The sequence below is a fragment of the Chaetodon auriga genome, chromosome 1 (genome assembly GCF_051107435.1).
Source record: "Chaetodon auriga isolate fChaAug3 chromosome 1, fChaAug3.hap1, whole genome shotgun sequence".
Classification (NCBI taxonomy): Eukaryota; Metazoa; Chordata; class Actinopteri; order Chaetodontiformes; family Chaetodontidae; genus Chaetodon; species Chaetodon auriga.
Window position 1 is genome coordinate 22,723,765 of NC_135074.1, and position 16,108 is coordinate 22,739,872.

The following is a 16,108-nucleotide window of genomic DNA, read 5'->3' on the forward strand; positions in this document are numbered from 1 at the left end:
GTAAGGGTATCGCAAGGCATAGACTCCCTGTCACACTGCAGTGGGCTGAACCAATATCAGTAAAATGTGACTGAGTCTAAACACACATGTATTTTCATAACCCTTTGGAAAACATGAAGCACGATAATGCAGATTCTCTATTCCTGTTCTAAGCAACTGTACAGCCTATGAAAATTCAGCTTTTCATTATAACGAAGATAGTTATGTTATAGGTTAATATCGCTCAGAAAGCAGGACAAAAGGTAAGGAGATATGTAATTTTTGAATTCTACAGGCATTAGGGTACTATACAAAATGAACCTGTAATATTGATGCCCAGTATTGCAAATTTCAGTCAATTCACAGTTGTGCCACACACACACAAATATTTTATCAGCAAAATAACAATTTTCTTTGCTTCAATCAATGGAATTCCAGATTAAACCAGATCTCAATTCAACCCATCATGCAACTTACAATAAAGAGGGTAAATACTCAGCTTTTTTTTTTGTCTTATTTGCTGCTAATTTAGTGAAATCTATCATTTGTTTTGAGTTCAATTTTACATCTTTTTGCAGCTAATTAGATGAAAAGAACTTAAAATTCACGTGAAACTTAAATACATATCTATTTTATTAGTTTTTTTAAGCAGAAAAGGGGGGAAAAAACCCCTTTAACATAACTCAAATTCACTGATACATTTGCGTAAAAACACAAAAATGAAAGAATCCAATATACAACTGAAAGTTTTGGTTTCTTCTTCAAGGGTGTGGTCTGGATGGTGTCACAGTATGACACTATATTGATTTCTGTCCTTCAGGCCTGTCACACCCTCCCTCGGAGGTGAAATTTGCCTGTGAAGCGTCCGTGGTGGCGCAGATCAAAGGGGCTGAGCACCTTCCTGATACCCAGCATGTTGCCTTGTGCTATCTGCTTGAAGGTCCAGGGATTCTGGTTGTTCTGCTCCATATCCCCCTGCTTCTTTTTCATAGCTGCTAGGCTCTCTCTGCTCATTACCTGAAAGAAATTAATAAATACATAGGAATACCATAATTCAACGTAATTTCAGAGTAATTTCAAACCAGTAACAATTAAAGTGGTTAAAAATTCAAATGCTGAAACACTTTCAACATTCTTGATTTTCTTGTTAAACTCCAAAAAGAACAGATATTTATAAAGATTTATCTGTATATTTACTTGTGTGAACAAAGCTTGTGTACACATGGTAGTGAGCCAGACTTTTTTAACTGATTCGGGGATAAAACAGCTTATAGTTGTTACATGCTGGTGTGCATTCATCTTGCACTGAGTTGCACACATTTTGCAGAGAGGCTTCATCAGAGTTTTCTAGATAACTATGAGAAGTCATCTTTCTTGTAAAGTAAGCTGCAGTTCCACAGGTTTCTGTCCCTGGTCCACCTTTCTTCAAGATCAGCTTTCAGATCATGGGGTACAACTAGTTAAAACTAGTGCAGTCTAATACAACAGCCCCAGAACAAATCCTGCCTTCATCAAGGTTAAAATGCTATTTGTCAAACTAAACTGTTTTACAGAGGTGTTCGTGTAACAGAATACTATGATTACAGTATTCAAATTAGATTTCCTGAAACATTTGAAAGACAGCAATTGGCAAAATAAATACAGGAGCAGCCATCTCACCTTGGCAGGGAAGGGTAACTTCTTTGCCACTTCAAGCAAAATATGCTCAATCTCCCCCAGCTCCACCTTTCCTCCAACCTCCAAGATTAAACGGCCGTATTGGATAGGTATCACATAGTGGTCGATGGCTCCCTTGCCCCCACCCATGCGCTGACCCAGGCCTTTCCGTGTGATGGGCTTATATGGGCCACTGATGCGCCAGTGGGCAAATGTAGTCCGGGAATCCATCCTGCGGTTGATAGTTAGACGCATCATCTCTAAGTGACCCCAATGAAGGTAGCCTCCTCCCAATGCCTGAGCATCAGAGAGAGAAACAGAGACAGAGGAAAATCACTTTTAAATGACTTTACCACTTTGGATTTTTTCACTTGGCATAGAACTAAAGATAGAACGTGTGTGAGAGTGAAAACCATGTAGACAGATGATGCTGGTAATTTACATTAGTAAGTTAAATGTGCTATTGTTCTAATGTAAAAGTTGGCATTAGTGTGTGGTAATATACAGTTATTGAAGGTTTAATATTGAACAGAAGTTATAAAATACTGCAGCAAATATAATCTTCATAGACTTCAGTTCTTCAAGCAGCTGTCGGATTTCACTAAACTACAGTGTTTACAGAGACAACATAAACTCACCACGATCGCATACTGTCCTGTGGTGAAGGAATTTGCAATTTTAGATGGGCCTTGGATATCTCGCAGCTTCTTCATCTCTTTCCTGGTCTTTATTATGTTAGGCACTTTGTTCAGAAACTTCAGCTTGGGTTTTTCTGGCAACACCACATCTTTAGGAGGTAAACACAAGAGAGAGGAATCATGAACAACATAAACACAGAGCATCAGGCAAACCAGAACAAAGATTCAAAACGTCCCAAGACTGTGAAGCTCTCTACAGTTTTGCCCCCACACTTTCACCCCTCTACGTATAACAATGTTATTCTTATATCAAATAATATATAAACAAAAATGTTTTAAAAATCGTAACAAATAAATGACAAGAAGCTGAATTATTACCACTGTAGTCTGGAGGGATTTCATACGTCTTCAGGCCAGCAGCTAGGACTTTCAAGTGGCTGTGTAGAACACCTGCGGAACAAACAGCGGTTGACACATCTTGGCAAGATGTTTAGCAAAAGTCAGCCTAATACAGGTTTGCCATATGTTACTGCTAAAATATCACTGCTAAGTTTTAGTTGGTAACGTTAACGTTGGCTAGCAAATTAGCTAGCAACCGTAAATGTTAGCTAACTTCTGTTACCTTGGTGACCGTGGGCTCTACAGATACCGGTCAGTCCACCGACAGCAGCCTTGATGAGGGAGATCATGGTGTTGACTTTGACAGGAACACTATAAACACCAAACTATCGCGTCGTGGGATCGATATATGAGCATTTTAGGTGGTTAACTCATTAAACTGTTACGAACACCATGCTCAGCACAAGGTCGCTGCCATTGCTGTGTTGCTTCCTTGAGTTCCGCCACAAGAAAATACACTTCCTGTATGTGAGTGTTTTTCATAATAAAAGCATACTCTACAGCTTGACATGACAGAAACCTCTTCAGTCTGCTAAACAATTGGAGTACCAGAATAAATGCTAGTGACTTGAGCCCGCGGATCTCACTGGGGCCAAGCTGTCACTCTGACTGATGTGTGTTTGAGACACTTGGGTTTTTTGTATGATTTATTTATATAAATAATTTCCTTTTTTCCTATTTGCTCTTATGATGTATGAGTATTTTCTTCGTAAACAAACGGCCTTGTTTGCATAGAGATAAGGTGTTCTTTCATCATTAATTCTAAGTTGAAATATTGTGTTTTTTGTCCATTTTCTACTCAACAGAAGGATTACACTCACCTTTTTCAAGGTGGCCACCGTACTTGTCAGCCAGACATTACAAAGAGTTTCTTTCATTGGTATTTCTAAAAATATTTCTGTCCATAGAAGGTGAATTAGTCTTAGCCATATAAGCATGATAAACACCTCAACAACACCTTCTGTGGCAGTTATATTAGACTGAAACCACATGTGAAAGTGGCTAACCTGGAAGTGAGACAGGACCATGGCACTTCAGATTTTAGACTTCATTGTTTCAGAGGGAGATTTGTTTTCAGAGCCAGTTCGACACAATAACACACAGATACAGACCACAAACAGTCTCCTTAAATACCTGCATACACCCCAGCACACAGCATTGTAAGTGACATGGTTTGTTGGCAGTGGAGAAAAAAGCTTATGAACTTAAACTTATAAAATGAATTTGTTTCACCATAAAACATTTGTAAAACTTTTTGAATCTCCTGAAACTTGTGTGATTAATTGTTTGCTGTTTTCTTCTCCTCTTTTATTGCCACATTGCTACATTTTATGGTATATTACCAACAACAGTTGGAAATGCATTAAAATGAGGGATAACAGGTGTGCCTTTAAGAGAAAGGAGTTTTTATTTACCAATATGTTATGTGGGGATTTAACACGTAGGTCGAGTAAGCAACTATTTGTACTACTTCCATTTGCAGCTGCTCATGACAAGGACAGCTGTACCTGGCCACAAGTGATCGATAACTCTACAGGGTACAACATCCAAAGTTATGTTTTTCTTCTCATTTTCCTTTCTTATCTCAAACGAGCACACACACACACACACACACACACACACACACACACACTCACACACACACACAGAGGACACTGACCAGATGATCTTTTGGGTGTTAAGTTGGCACAGCTGATACAACACAAGCAGTGCTGTTAACTCGATTTCATTTAAAAATTAACCATGAATGCTGAATGTATAGGATAGATAGTGTGATGGGTTGACTGGTCCAGCGATGTAACACACAGTCTTGCGTAAGAGACTGAACTGGAGACTTCACAGAACTGCCTACATACTGCACCGCTTGTTCAAATATTGCAGCATGGATGTCAGAGTATAGAAGTCTTATGACATTTACCCTATAAAGGAACGCTGCTCAGTGATATGCGGGTGAGTTTGCTGTATCCTCCTGGTGGTTTATGGGAGTGCACTGATCTACCTCCATCTCCTTCACCATGCTGCTGTCACTCCAGTGGTTTTGGCTGCTCTTTCTCATATATCTGACAAGCCTCCAAGGGGTGGAGGCTCAGTTTCCTCGTCCTTGTACAACGCCAGAAGCTCTGCAGACTCGGATGTGTTGCCCCCTCTGGAACGGCTCTCCTTGTGGGTTTAGCTCAGGGAGAGGAGTCTGTGCACCACATCCTGCAAGAGACCTCCCAAAATCAGTGGACTACAGGGTGAACTGGCCTCGTGCCTTCTATGATTCAGTGTGTACATGTTGGGGAAACTATGATGGCTTTGACTGTGGTCAGTGCCTCCCGGGCTGGAGAGGACCCCAGTGTCTCCAAAGGCATCATGTGGAGAGAAAGGAGATAACAGACCTGACCGACTCGGAGAGAGAGACCTTCCTATCAAGCCTGCACCAGGCAAAACAGAGCCCCAGCAGCCGGTATATGATCCTTACAAGCGAAAACACAACATTGGACGGGAACTATGTATTTGACAGCACGAGTGTCTATGATCTGCATGTATGGATGCACTACTACTCAGCTAAGAGCTACGCTGGTTCTAAAAGTAATGCTGCACATAGGGGACCTGCTTTTATATTCTGGCACCGAGTTTTTCTACTCTTTATTGAGAGAGAGATCAGGGAGCTCACTGGGAACCAAGATTTCTACATCCCATACTGGGACTGGACCAGAACCAACCACTGCAACATCTGTACCAACGAGTATTTTGGGGGAGTTGGTCAAGATGGTCGTATAGACAGGGCTTCCCTTTTCTCAAAGTGGAAGGTGTGAAATCTTTCTTATTCTTTTCCAGACACCTGTTTTCTCTTCTTCTCCCTCAAATCCTTCTCTTTCATTACAGATCATATGCCCATTTCAAGAAAGTCTTGATATAATCTGCATCCACTCTGATGCCTCTGATCCTACACATCTGATCCGCAACCCAGGCCAGGATCCAATGTACAAAACATTGCCAACCGCTGAGGATGTTGAAGACACAATGGCAAGACCACTTTTTGACACCCCTCCATTTGACATAACATCTCAGAACAGCTTCAGGAACGCACTAGAAGGTAGGGTAACATAGCCTAATGTGTAAACTAGATTTCTTCTAAGAAAAGGTGACGTTTACTCAAAATCCCAGCTACCAGAATATCAACAACTTGTAATTTGTGCAAGTAAGATTACATTTCTATAACGCTTTATTATGGTACTCAGAGCGTTTCAGTGAAGCGAGGAAGCTCACCTCAACCACCATCAATGTGCAGCACACATCTGGGGTGCATTAAAATTTGTAAATAAAAGCAAAAGGATATTGTAAAACTAGTTAAAATGTGCTCCTCTGTCCTCCCAGGTTTTGAAATTCCTGATGATTCCCGACACCTGAATGCTTCAATGCACAACCTGGTCCACAGATACTTCAACGGCACTATGTCTCTGGTACCCACTGCAGCCAATGACCCCATATTCATGCTGCATCACAGCTTCATTGATAAGTAAGTCTTGTCATTGTAAGTCTTAATAAATTTCCCAATAAAGGATAGGTCCACATTTTGAAAATTCTACTGGCATGTCTGTGTGTATTGAAAGGATTATTGGCTGTTGTCGCCTAATTGTTTTTCCTGTCCATACTGGCCACTTGAGCCCTGCACATTGAAAAATGCCAAACTTGGTTTGTCTAAGTCAGGCTGCTGAAGCCTAATGCTAACTGTGGTTGAACTTTGAAATGCATTTTTACTCAAAATGCTGACTGTGTATTATTTTAAGACTAATTTAGAAAATTGTGAACCTATCGTTGTCTTTGAAAACAAGGAGAACTTTTGGTGTCATCTTTGTGCTGTGCTCAATTTGAGGTCAGTGCTTTCATTTTATTAATAACAAGGATTCCATAAGGGTTTTTTAAGTGTTCTCTGTGTTGTGTAAATGAATGTCAGGCTTTTCGACAAGTGGTTACATGACCACAGTGAAGAGACCTACCCTGACAGTGACCAGGTACACCCAGCGCAGAGAGCACAGGCCTATATGGCCCCCTTCTTCCCTCTACGCACCAACAACTACTACTGGGGCAGGGACACCCAGAGCCTGGGTTACAAGTACAAGGAACACAGCCTCCATCACCCTGGAGCCTGGAAGAATGTAACAAATCAGGCTGCAGGTAGAGATGATTGTAAAAAGCAATGTGAGAATAACTCATGCCTGTATGTAACATGGTGCTTGACATGAAAAAACATACATGTCTTGTTTGGGTTTCTAGAGGAATCTACAGCCAGTGGGGTCCAGTGGAAGTGGCCTGTTCTGGGTGTATTCAGTATTGTGCTGCTCTGTGTCGGTGTTGGAGCTGCTATTAAATGCAAAGGTAAGAATGATTATTATTATTATGAGTTAGTAGATTTACAATATCCATTATGGGGGTTTATATTTGTCTCATCACATGATCTCTATTTAGACAAAATACACCAAAGACAAGAATCTGAAACAGAGGAGAAGCAGACAGAGGTGAGTCATCACTTTTTGACATTATACCCTTTTTTGATAATTCACAGGGGTGGAGACTAAACAAAGCTGGAAAATTTATTACATCATATTACTTCTAAAGTACTCCCATGCTTTTGTCTTTGAATTCAGGTTGATTACAGGTCCAACTATCTGTATGCAGTCTGGATTAAAGAGAGGAACAGGAACACTGACAAATCATCAGCAGCTGATGCTGCCTCTAGTGGGGCCCATTCACAAGATGCCAGCTTGCAGAGTGGAGAAGAGACAACATGGACTCAGCTGTAAATATGGAAATACACCTTTAGATTCAAAAGATGCAGAGCAAATCAGCTGCAGAGCACAGATGACTGACAGCTATTTTATACCAGCACAGCATCAGATTTCTGTCATGTTATCTTGAGCTGCAAAACATTTTTAGCTATTAGTTCATCTATTGATTTCTTTTATTGGTTGTTTAGTTAATTTAGTATTAAATCCTGCATTCGTGGTTATAATATTCAGTATTTGGTCCAATTTTTTTAGAGAGGCATTGATTCAACTTTAATAACTTTAATAATAATTCAATTTAGCAGCTGCAGTTTGCGGTGCAGTTTAACTGTGTTGAATTAATTCTAATATATAGTTTCTTAAAACACAACTGTCAGTTTACATGAACTCAAAATAATAATGAAGAGAAGAAGAAGAAGAAGAAGAAGAAGAAGAAGAAGAAGAAGAAGAAGAAGAACGAGAAGAAGAAGAACGGCTACAGGAAGATGGCGGGTCATTGATGGTGCAAGATAAAATATAAAAATTTATTATAAAAACAGAGCGTGCACCTTGCATAAATGAAGTGTATCTCTGCTGACATGCAGTTCTTTTCCATGGGAAACATCAACATGACACTGCATTTTGACAAGAAATGAATAAAGTCAGAATAGTTGCACAACCACTGTTAACCTGGTATGAAGAGATTTGACTACGGGAACTTAACAAAGCCCATTTGTTTGTTTGCATGACAGCTGACATAATGGGGAATCACACATAAACACATTGCTCCATAGCGTTAACAGTGGTCAAAAACTCATCAGGGAACCTATTTTTTGTCAGTTACTCAACCAGCAGTGGTTGGTGCCACTCAGCAGGAAATCATTATGATCATAAAGCCACAGGGTGGAGGTGCTGATCCTAAATTCCGTGGTAAAGGAGATCATATTTGGGAATATTTTGAGGATCTATGGGACTCTGGACAATCATCTTCCCACGCATAGCTCCTCTGTATATGACCTCAATCAGATCCATGAAATCTTGCTTGGTCTTGAAGCTGCCAACAAACTTGGTGTGATCTGGGGAGCTGAAAAAGAAACGAGGAAAACCATTGTAAACGAAAAAAGGGCAGACTCTTTAATTACAATGTGTGCATCAGTGTTAATTTAGAGTTTGTTTGTGTACGTGGTGATATATTTCCTTAATGTTCAATGATGATGTTAGACAAAACAAGAAGCTCATGAAATTCACCCGTTCATAGCCTGTTTTGAACCATTGACGAAGAGAATCGTGTATAAACTTATCAATCAATTATAGTGATATTGTAAAACAAAAACACTCGTTCACTCACCCATAATCCACTTTCATGTGCTGACCGTTGAAAAAGAAAACAGTGGAGGGGATGAAACTGATGTCAAAGTATCTTGTGTAGATGGGAGCTTTGTCCACATCAACGATGTAGATGGACGCCATGTTACTCAGGTCATGGGCAGTTTTTGACAGCTAGAATGAAAAGAAATGAGAAAATTAGCCAGTCGTGACACGCACACTGAGCAGCTGTTTACATGTCCGGTCCTGCTTACAATCTCGTCCAGCTGGAGACAAACCGAGTCTTCGTCTCTCCCAAACCTCAGTACTACGACCTTTTCTGCTACGCCTTTGATAACTTCATCTATGTCTTTTTTGCAAGTTAATTTAGGCAAAAACAAACTCATTTTCGGGACTAAATAGTGAGCCTGTGTTGTTTCGCTAACAAGAGGAAATCACGTCATAATTACTGTACGACGTTGGGAAAAATCCGACTGGAAACTACGACTAAAACTGAATATCTTCACATACTAGGAATACATAGGAAATTAACGCTCGTAAAACTGTTGTAATTTATGTCGCAGTCTCATAGATAATGAATGCTATAGCGATATTTTCATATGGTCAGTTACATAAACTTCCAAGACCAGATAAGCCATGTCATATCCTACAGTAACGTCTCACTACGACACATTATAGTGTAACACCGTTTAACAACGTGACCTTCCGACAGTATTTGACAAGCATGGACGCTACGGCAACTCAGTACAACACTTCGATAATTCAGTTGTGTTAGGGATTTAGCACAAAACGCAGACGTTTCTGTAACATTTTATAACAGTGAAGGAAGGACAGAACCGCGTTGGTGAAGTCGTTTGTTCCGCTTCCAGTCTTCACATATCAGTGTAACGTAATTTATCGTGATGTTACGGCTGTTCTCTATCCAGGATTTACATGTAGTCTGGAAATGCAGTCATCGGGCATCCTGTGTGATCAAGAGGAAAGCCCTAAGTTGTCTTCCAGTCAACAGCGCCTGCCGTCACCGGCCACACATACTGGCTCGCCACTTCAGTACTGGGAGCCCAGTATGGAGCGATACCCTCCAGCCAAAGAGAGACAAATCCGAGGAAAAAGACACAATAGATCTGGACAAATGGAAATATGTCATGAGATCCCAGGCAGCGGCAGAGGAGAAACAACAAGTCAATGATGAAGAGGAAGCAAGTGATGATGATAATGATGAAAACTTTAAAGAACCAGGAGATGAGTCAAAGAACACTTCTTCACTGCAGGCAACTCGGGATCTGGTGACAATGTGGCGGCAAGCTGGGAAGCTTGTACCTCAGGAGATGACAGATGAAGAGGTTCAGACGCTGGCAGAGCTCACCACCAAAGCCTCCAGGAAGAAGTACCTGAAGTACCTGGCTGTCAGGGAGAGCCACAGAAACACACGTAAAGAGAAACAACAGAAGAGAAAGGCAGAAAAGGAGGCGTTGATGGAGCAGAGTAAAGCACAGGACAGCAATGCAGAGGAAGGCGATAATCAGAAAAGGCCAGAACCTAAAAACACATTCCTCCTCCAGTTCTGGGAACGCACCATAGACAAGCAGCATGCCTGGAGGACTGCCCAGGCCATGGTGTTTGGTCAGCCGCTGGTCTTTGACATGAGCTATGAGTCCTACATGGTCAAGCGGGAGCTAGAAAATGCAGTGAAACAGCTGATGGAGGCAGAAGGGTGGAACCGTCGTTCCGCTGAGCCCTTCCACCTCCACTTCTGCAACCTGCAGCCAAACGGGGCTTACAAGCAGGAGCTGCTCAAACGATACGGTGCAGAGGCCTGGGACCGCCTCCTCATTACCAGCACTGACCGCCAGCATGTTAATGTGTTCCCCAGTGAACAGCTGGTATATCTCACCGCAGACTCCCGCAATGTTCTCCACACGTTCGACCACTCCAAGGTCTACATCATCGGAGCTCTGGTGGACCGGTCGATCCATTCAGGCTTGTCATTGGCCAATGCCAAGCGTCTGAAGCTGGCCACAGCCCGCTTACCACTGGATGAGTACCTCCACTGGGACATGGGAGCCAAAAATCTGACTCTGGACCAGATGATCCGCATCATGATCACTATCAAGGAGACGGGGAAATGGGAGGAGGCGTTGAAGTTTGTGCCGAGCAGGAAGCATGATGGCTTCCACCAGGAACATGCGCAGAAACAGATTACTAATAACAGAGTCAGGGGTGTCACAAACCATGGACAAAGAGAGGATGGTGACAGGCAGTTACGATCTGCTGAAAGAACATTTAAAAATGGCGGTCCAAGTCATTACAAGCCCTATAAACAGTCTGGGTTCACTGGTAGAGACAGAATGGCTGGACTGCCCAGAGACAGAGAAAACCAACCAGCTGCAACCAGAGTACGGACATCATTTAAGAACAGCCTGGAGGGAAGAAAAGGTGCAGGCAAAAGCAAGATGTGGTGGGATGACAGCTGAGGTCAACAAAGACGAACTTTGCATAATAAGGATGTTTGCAAGAGCTGCTTGTGGAAATGTCACAAAGTGAGCAGTGAATAAAATGTTCTAACTGGTGCTTGTTGCTTCTTTGACTGTTTCAATGCAGGGTTATAAACAAGACAAGAGCAAGACATTTTAAAAAGATAGAAACTACTTTGGTCTTTATTTTGATCTGACGTGGAAAACAAAAGATGTAGAATTGTTCTTATGGTGTTCTTTCACTGTAAATTATACTGCGAAAAGCAACGTTTCCATACAGATTAAATAAATCCAAATATTATACAGCTTGGATTTAGAAAGTTATAAAAAGGCATGTGCAATATATTATATTACGAGTCATTTCATTGCGTATTCTGAGGCAAAAAAAGTCTTTTTTCTTTTCTTTAAATAATGAATTACAAAAACATCAGCAAAATGAATATGACATGATGCAATGAAAACAAATCAAACATCATAACTTAAAAATCTTTTTGGAAAATATAAGAAAAAGGTCATTTTTTAACACAAAAGTCAAACTGCAAATAACTGGACGTGTGAGCAGGCATTCGATAATCAGAGCTTTGAACAGTACAGCTGCACAATAACAGTCCGTTGTAGTACTGTAAAAACCACCTCCAAAATATTGTATATTATAATGCATTTGGAGCACGCAATATACAAAATACATGAATACAGTATTTTTAAAATACAATAGCACCATCATGCCAAGAAACCCCTGCAGTGTAAGAGGCATCCTCACCTATCTTTGTCATTGTACATTCACAGTGCACGTGAGACTGTGCAAGTCGCTCGTTATCTGTTCACTTAAGGTATGTCCTCAACAGGCTGCTCAGTCAAGCCTCCGCATTCCAGCCTGTTTACTCTATTGTCCACACACTGAATTATGGATATAGGAATATGCAAATAAAACACACTAGACCATTGTTCAAGTTTGAATAAGCAGACACCATGACCGTCTCTCTTCATCATGTAACACTGACCGAATTGGACCTCACATCCCAGCAATAAACAGCACTTTCATGGTTTAAGCCAGGCTGCTTCGGCTCTGAAATGCATTCAGCTTTCATCACTTTCACACCATGATTGCTGAACAAACAACCCCACTTTCTCATTCAGTTTTTTTTTTTTCTTCAAGTTAAAGAGAGCAAAATAAACAGCAAGTTGCTAAAAATTTCAAACCATCATCTGAAATTGTGGAAACCCCACAATCAGGGCTGTTACACACCAAGATGGGCAGCAAAAAACTAGAGAAACGTCTGCTTGTGCAGCTAAGATTTGGTGATGACTGAGGAAGTCACTTAGCACCAAGCAGCATTATCCTCCAGAGTACCCTCCTGTTCAGACCTCAGTCACTGAAATGACCTCTGATGCTGCATTGGTGTCTCATGGGGACGTTTTGCTGCCTTTTGACCTCTACAGTACCAGGATGTCTCCAGAGCAACGCTCGCAGCAGTTGAAAGTGATGTTCTCGTAGCGGGTGTATGGGTGAAACCTGCCGATGCTCTTCTTACTGCTGAGGAAGTTTGGGGGCGTGGAGTCACTGAGAGGAGGCTCTACCTTGTTTTCTGAACAGGAAATTGGATCTAAAATCTTCAGCACCTAAGACAGAAAACAGAGAACAGATATGTGAACCTCTGGATTTTATTTTTACATCAGACAACAGTCAGATTTACGTGAGGATATAGAGTTCGCACCTTCTCGGCCATCTTCTCAGCCGGTGTGCTGCAGAGCTGCTCAGCTTTTGCACTGCTGCTCTTCACCACATTGCTGCTGGTGTTGCCCAGGAGGTGGGAGTTGATGGCGTCTGCTAGCTTGTGATTGGCTGCTGCCAGCTCTCCGGTGCTGAGGGGCTGTGCACTGGGGTAGTACGTCTGCTGTCTGCCCCACTGCAGAGACACCAGGAGCTGCTCCAGAGATCTGTTGACAGGAAAGCACATAGACTCTGTCATCATCATCTGTGCTAACAAAATGTTGCAGGGATGCACAAACTCTTGAACGGCTGTTACCTTTGGCTTATCAACTCTATCTGATTGGCAGCCAGCAACCACTGGCACACACACTGTATTATTTTGAAATAGAACATTGAAGTTGTGCTTGCATCAGCAGATTGATCATCATTCTTTCAATCATGCTTCAGTATCAGTGGCTCAGCTGAGAACATTGAACGTTATGTAATCAAGATTTTTTAGCAATTTTGACTCGGCTAAGACATAATGTTGACACAGCCACCTCTGGCATGTTGAATTTAGCAGAGTTTGTCCTTTCTTTGCCTCATGTTCAGGATTTTTAGATTGTGAGCTATTAAAAACTTAATGAAGGGTTTATGGATCAGTGGTTGTGTTACCTGTGAGTGAGCACCATGTCCCTTGAGAATTCCTCTCTCTCCAACAGCAGGTCTTGAATGGCTCCTTGTGCTTCTCTAGTCTGTCTCTGCAGAGCTGCTCTGGCATTCGTCAGCTCCTCTGCCATGACTCTGAAGAACCGACATTGACGCGAGTGTTTACTCAGCATGATAGCAGCAATTATGTCATCTCTTATTCTTGAATGTCAAAATGCCCTCAACAGATGCTTGTCTGCAATACATAAAACATCCATTTACTTTGTGTATTTCATACCTGCTGGCCAGGAACTTGCTCCTCCAAACGTCACACTGGATACTCATTCGCTCCAGCTGCTCTGCAGTGTGTGCCAGGTTCCGGCCTAAAGCCTCATTCTCCAGAATCAACTGGTTCTTCTCCCGAGACATACGCTCAAAGTGGTACTGAAGGTCATCACCCACAGACGCTACCAACAGTTTCTTTAGCTCACGGTTCACCTGGCACACAGAATGAATGAAAGTTACAAAACACCTTTCACAGCTGCACATGCATGAGGAAATGAATGGTTTCCTTTGTGTTCACTTTATCACTGAAAAGATTAAAATACAGTGGTCTCATTGCCAAAGAATGATAAATTTGAGAAAGAAATGTAACTGCTTCATGTGAGCCTTGCCTCTGTCTGCACACGCAGTTGATTGGAAAGGCCTTCCTTGTCCTGCAGCAGCCTGCGTTCAGAGTTCTGCAGCTTCTCCAGCTGTCCTTTCCAGTCCTCCACCAGAGGCAGAGGGGGAGAGCCCTGCTCCTCAGCCTGCTGCCCAGCCTCCCCTTTCCCCTCAACAGGTCCTGCACGGCTGGTCCGGCTAATAGCGGCATGTGGGACAACGATCCTCACAGCCTCCACCTCTGTGCAGGCCTCTCGACTCACTTTGCCCAAGTGGAGCACGCCAAGGGGCTGGCGGGCAGCAACAGGAGCAGGATGGATATAATTGGAGCTGTGTTTTGGACTAGCCACCTTCAGGAGGGGAAGTGCAGCTGGACCTGGTGGCAGTGTATCTGTGTTTACCTCCAGGACAGCAGACGGTTTTTTAGTTTCCATGCCATCCCCAGCGCCTCGGATAGGCACTTTGGCAGAATCTGTGAGACATAAATAAGACCAAGTTTACAATTTGATCTATGTGGACTGTTCTAAATGCAGGTGCAAACATTCCTACAACTCACTGAGACTGCAATGGGGTGTGTGTGTCGTGTATGTTAATCCTGATGTGCCTCTGACCACAGAGCATGAGCGTATGGTCAACTTTATTCATACTACACAGCAAATCAGTTGATTTACTGATGCCAAACTACATGGACAAAGACTTCATGGTATAGCCACAAGAGTCCCCATCCAGCTGGGCTCAGGCTGGGTATTGAACCGCAATACTTATTTGTACGCACCAAAATGTGTCGCTTGCAGGTCTAAACAGCACTTCCAGTCGATACAGGCTTTCTAAGCTGGATAAGTCCCCTGCTTATTAAGTTTTATATAAGTCAAATGTTAATTTTATCTAAGAAACATAAACAAAGCTCTAACATATGGATTACTATGGGTATGTCTTAAACTGAAAGGTCCTCTCAAACCACTCGACAGCTCACCACTTTGTTGAAACCGGCTTAACAGGTAAGGATTGTAAACAACAGTGAATTTAATGCTAACAACACATACCTCTCACAGCGGCAGTCATGGTGGAGGTGGCGTTAGTTAAGAAGGAAGTCTGGTTCAGGTGAAAAGTGGGTGACTCTTCGTCCTAGAACAATTCACAAGAGGAAACGTGATTTTTAGTAACATCTGTAGTATTCAGTGTTTATAGTGTAACTATCAAAGAAGGCCGCCAGGCAAAGGTCAGTGTTAACAGCTGAGGCGCTGATAACGTTACACGATACCGGTAGCTAGCTGGTATGCTAGCTTGCTAATGATAGCTGTTTGCCGAGCAGCGTTGACGTAAAGGAACAGTTCAAGGGAAGCTTAACGACCAAAGTTACGGCTGCCATGACTGCTACTAGCTACACGGGAAGGCAATTCCCAACATATTTAATATCCTTTTTTATTTTGGGATTCAGATAAATTGTTAGATAGCATACCGGTTCAAACAACAGGTCCAGCCTCCACAGTTATGCTAATTCGCAGCCACAAGCTGTTTATTTTGTCACCGGACACAGTTGGCCTCTGGTGAACGAGAGGGCTTTTTGCCCTGAGCGACGTCTAAGGCTATACTTCCTGTCGAGAAACCCCCACTGTCTTCCAAACTAAAGCCTCGGGGAGTTAATTGTTCGACACTGTGCACTGATGAATGTCCCAAATCGTGATTTTAGTTTGTGCACCAACAATTTCTGCTATTTACTATAATATGTCGATTTTGTCGAAGTGGCAGTGTTATACAAGAACGCCTGGCAGGCGTACCTCTGGAAAAAAAAAGCCCATAACACTGAATCGTCCGCCCGTCCCTTCCCCATAAAACTGATCTCCAATCTGTTCCCTTTTTTCTTTTTTTCTTTTTTTTAAATTG

The 16,108-nt window shown here is 42.2% G+C and overlaps 4 protein-coding genes across 6 annotated transcripts; 1 reads left to right on the plus strand and 3 right to left on the minus strand.

The window, feature by feature from the left end:
- Nucleotides 1–594: 594 nt before the first annotated feature.
- On the minus strand, nucleotides 595–3,129 carry mrpl16 (mitochondrial ribosomal protein L16). The gene is made up of 5 exons (XM_076738126.1): nucleotides 2,896–3,129; nucleotides 2,652–2,723; nucleotides 2,274–2,422; nucleotides 1,639–1,932; nucleotides 595–996 (listed from the first exon to the last, which is right to left on the minus strand). Exons 1-5 carry the CDS (start codon nucleotides 2,960–2,962, stop codon nucleotides 805–807), a joined length of 774 nt encoding a protein of 257 aa, XP_076594241.1. The 5' UTR covers nucleotides 2,963–3,129; the 3' UTR covers nucleotides 595–804.
- A 4,811-nt stretch (nucleotides 3,130–7,940) lies between these two features.
- txnl4b (thioredoxin-like 4B) lies at nucleotides 7,941–9,203 on the minus strand. 2 transcript variants are annotated; one of them, XR_013077511.1, is made up of 4 exons: nucleotides 9,004–9,182; nucleotides 8,772–8,923; nucleotides 8,148–8,507; nucleotides 7,941–8,058 (listed from the first exon to the last, which is right to left on the minus strand). XR_013077511.1 is itself a non-coding variant. In XM_076738139.1 (3 exons), the coding sequence occupies exons 1-3, from the start codon at nucleotides 9,133–9,135 to the stop codon at nucleotides 8,342–8,344; spliced, it is 450 nt and encodes a 149-aa protein (XP_076594254.1). In that variant the 5' UTR covers nucleotides 9,136–9,203; the 3' UTR covers nucleotides 7,941–8,341. The 2 variants fall into 2 exon arrangements, 1 of the variants encoding a protein (XP_076594254.1); XM_076738139.1 differs by having other exon boundaries at nucleotides 7,941–8,507; nucleotides 9,004–9,203.
- Nucleotides 9,204–9,474: 271 nt separating this feature from the next.
- On the plus strand, nucleotides 9,475–11,319 carry trmt10c (tRNA methyltransferase 10C, mitochondrial RNase P subunit). Its single transcript, XM_076730238.1, has one exon. The coding sequence runs from the start codon at nucleotides 9,652–9,654 to the stop codon at nucleotides 11,221–11,223; it is 1,572 nt and encodes a 523-aa protein (XP_076586353.1). The 5' UTR covers nucleotides 9,475–9,651; the 3' UTR covers nucleotides 11,224–11,319.
- A 62-nt stretch (nucleotides 11,320–11,381) lies between these two features.
- Nucleotides 11,382–15,773, minus strand: blzf1 (basic leucine zipper nuclear factor 1). 2 transcript variants are annotated; one of them, XM_076730249.1, is made up of 7 exons: nucleotides 15,684–15,773; nucleotides 15,268–15,349; nucleotides 14,236–14,696; nucleotides 13,860–14,059; nucleotides 13,589–13,717; nucleotides 12,939–13,161; nucleotides 11,382–12,843 (listed from the first exon to the last, which is right to left on the minus strand). In XM_076730249.1, the coding sequence occupies exons 2-7, from the start codon at nucleotides 15,284–15,286 to the stop codon at nucleotides 12,658–12,660; spliced, it is 1,218 nt and encodes a 405-aa protein (XP_076586364.1). In that variant the 5' UTR covers nucleotides 15,287–15,349; nucleotides 15,684–15,773; the 3' UTR covers nucleotides 11,382–12,657. The 2 variants fall into 2 exon arrangements, with proteins under 2 accessions (XP_076586364.1, XP_076586373.1); XM_076730258.1 differs by having other exon boundaries at nucleotides 13,860–14,053; nucleotides 14,230–14,696; nucleotides 15,684–15,755.
- Nucleotides 15,774–16,108: the final 335 nt, after the last annotated feature.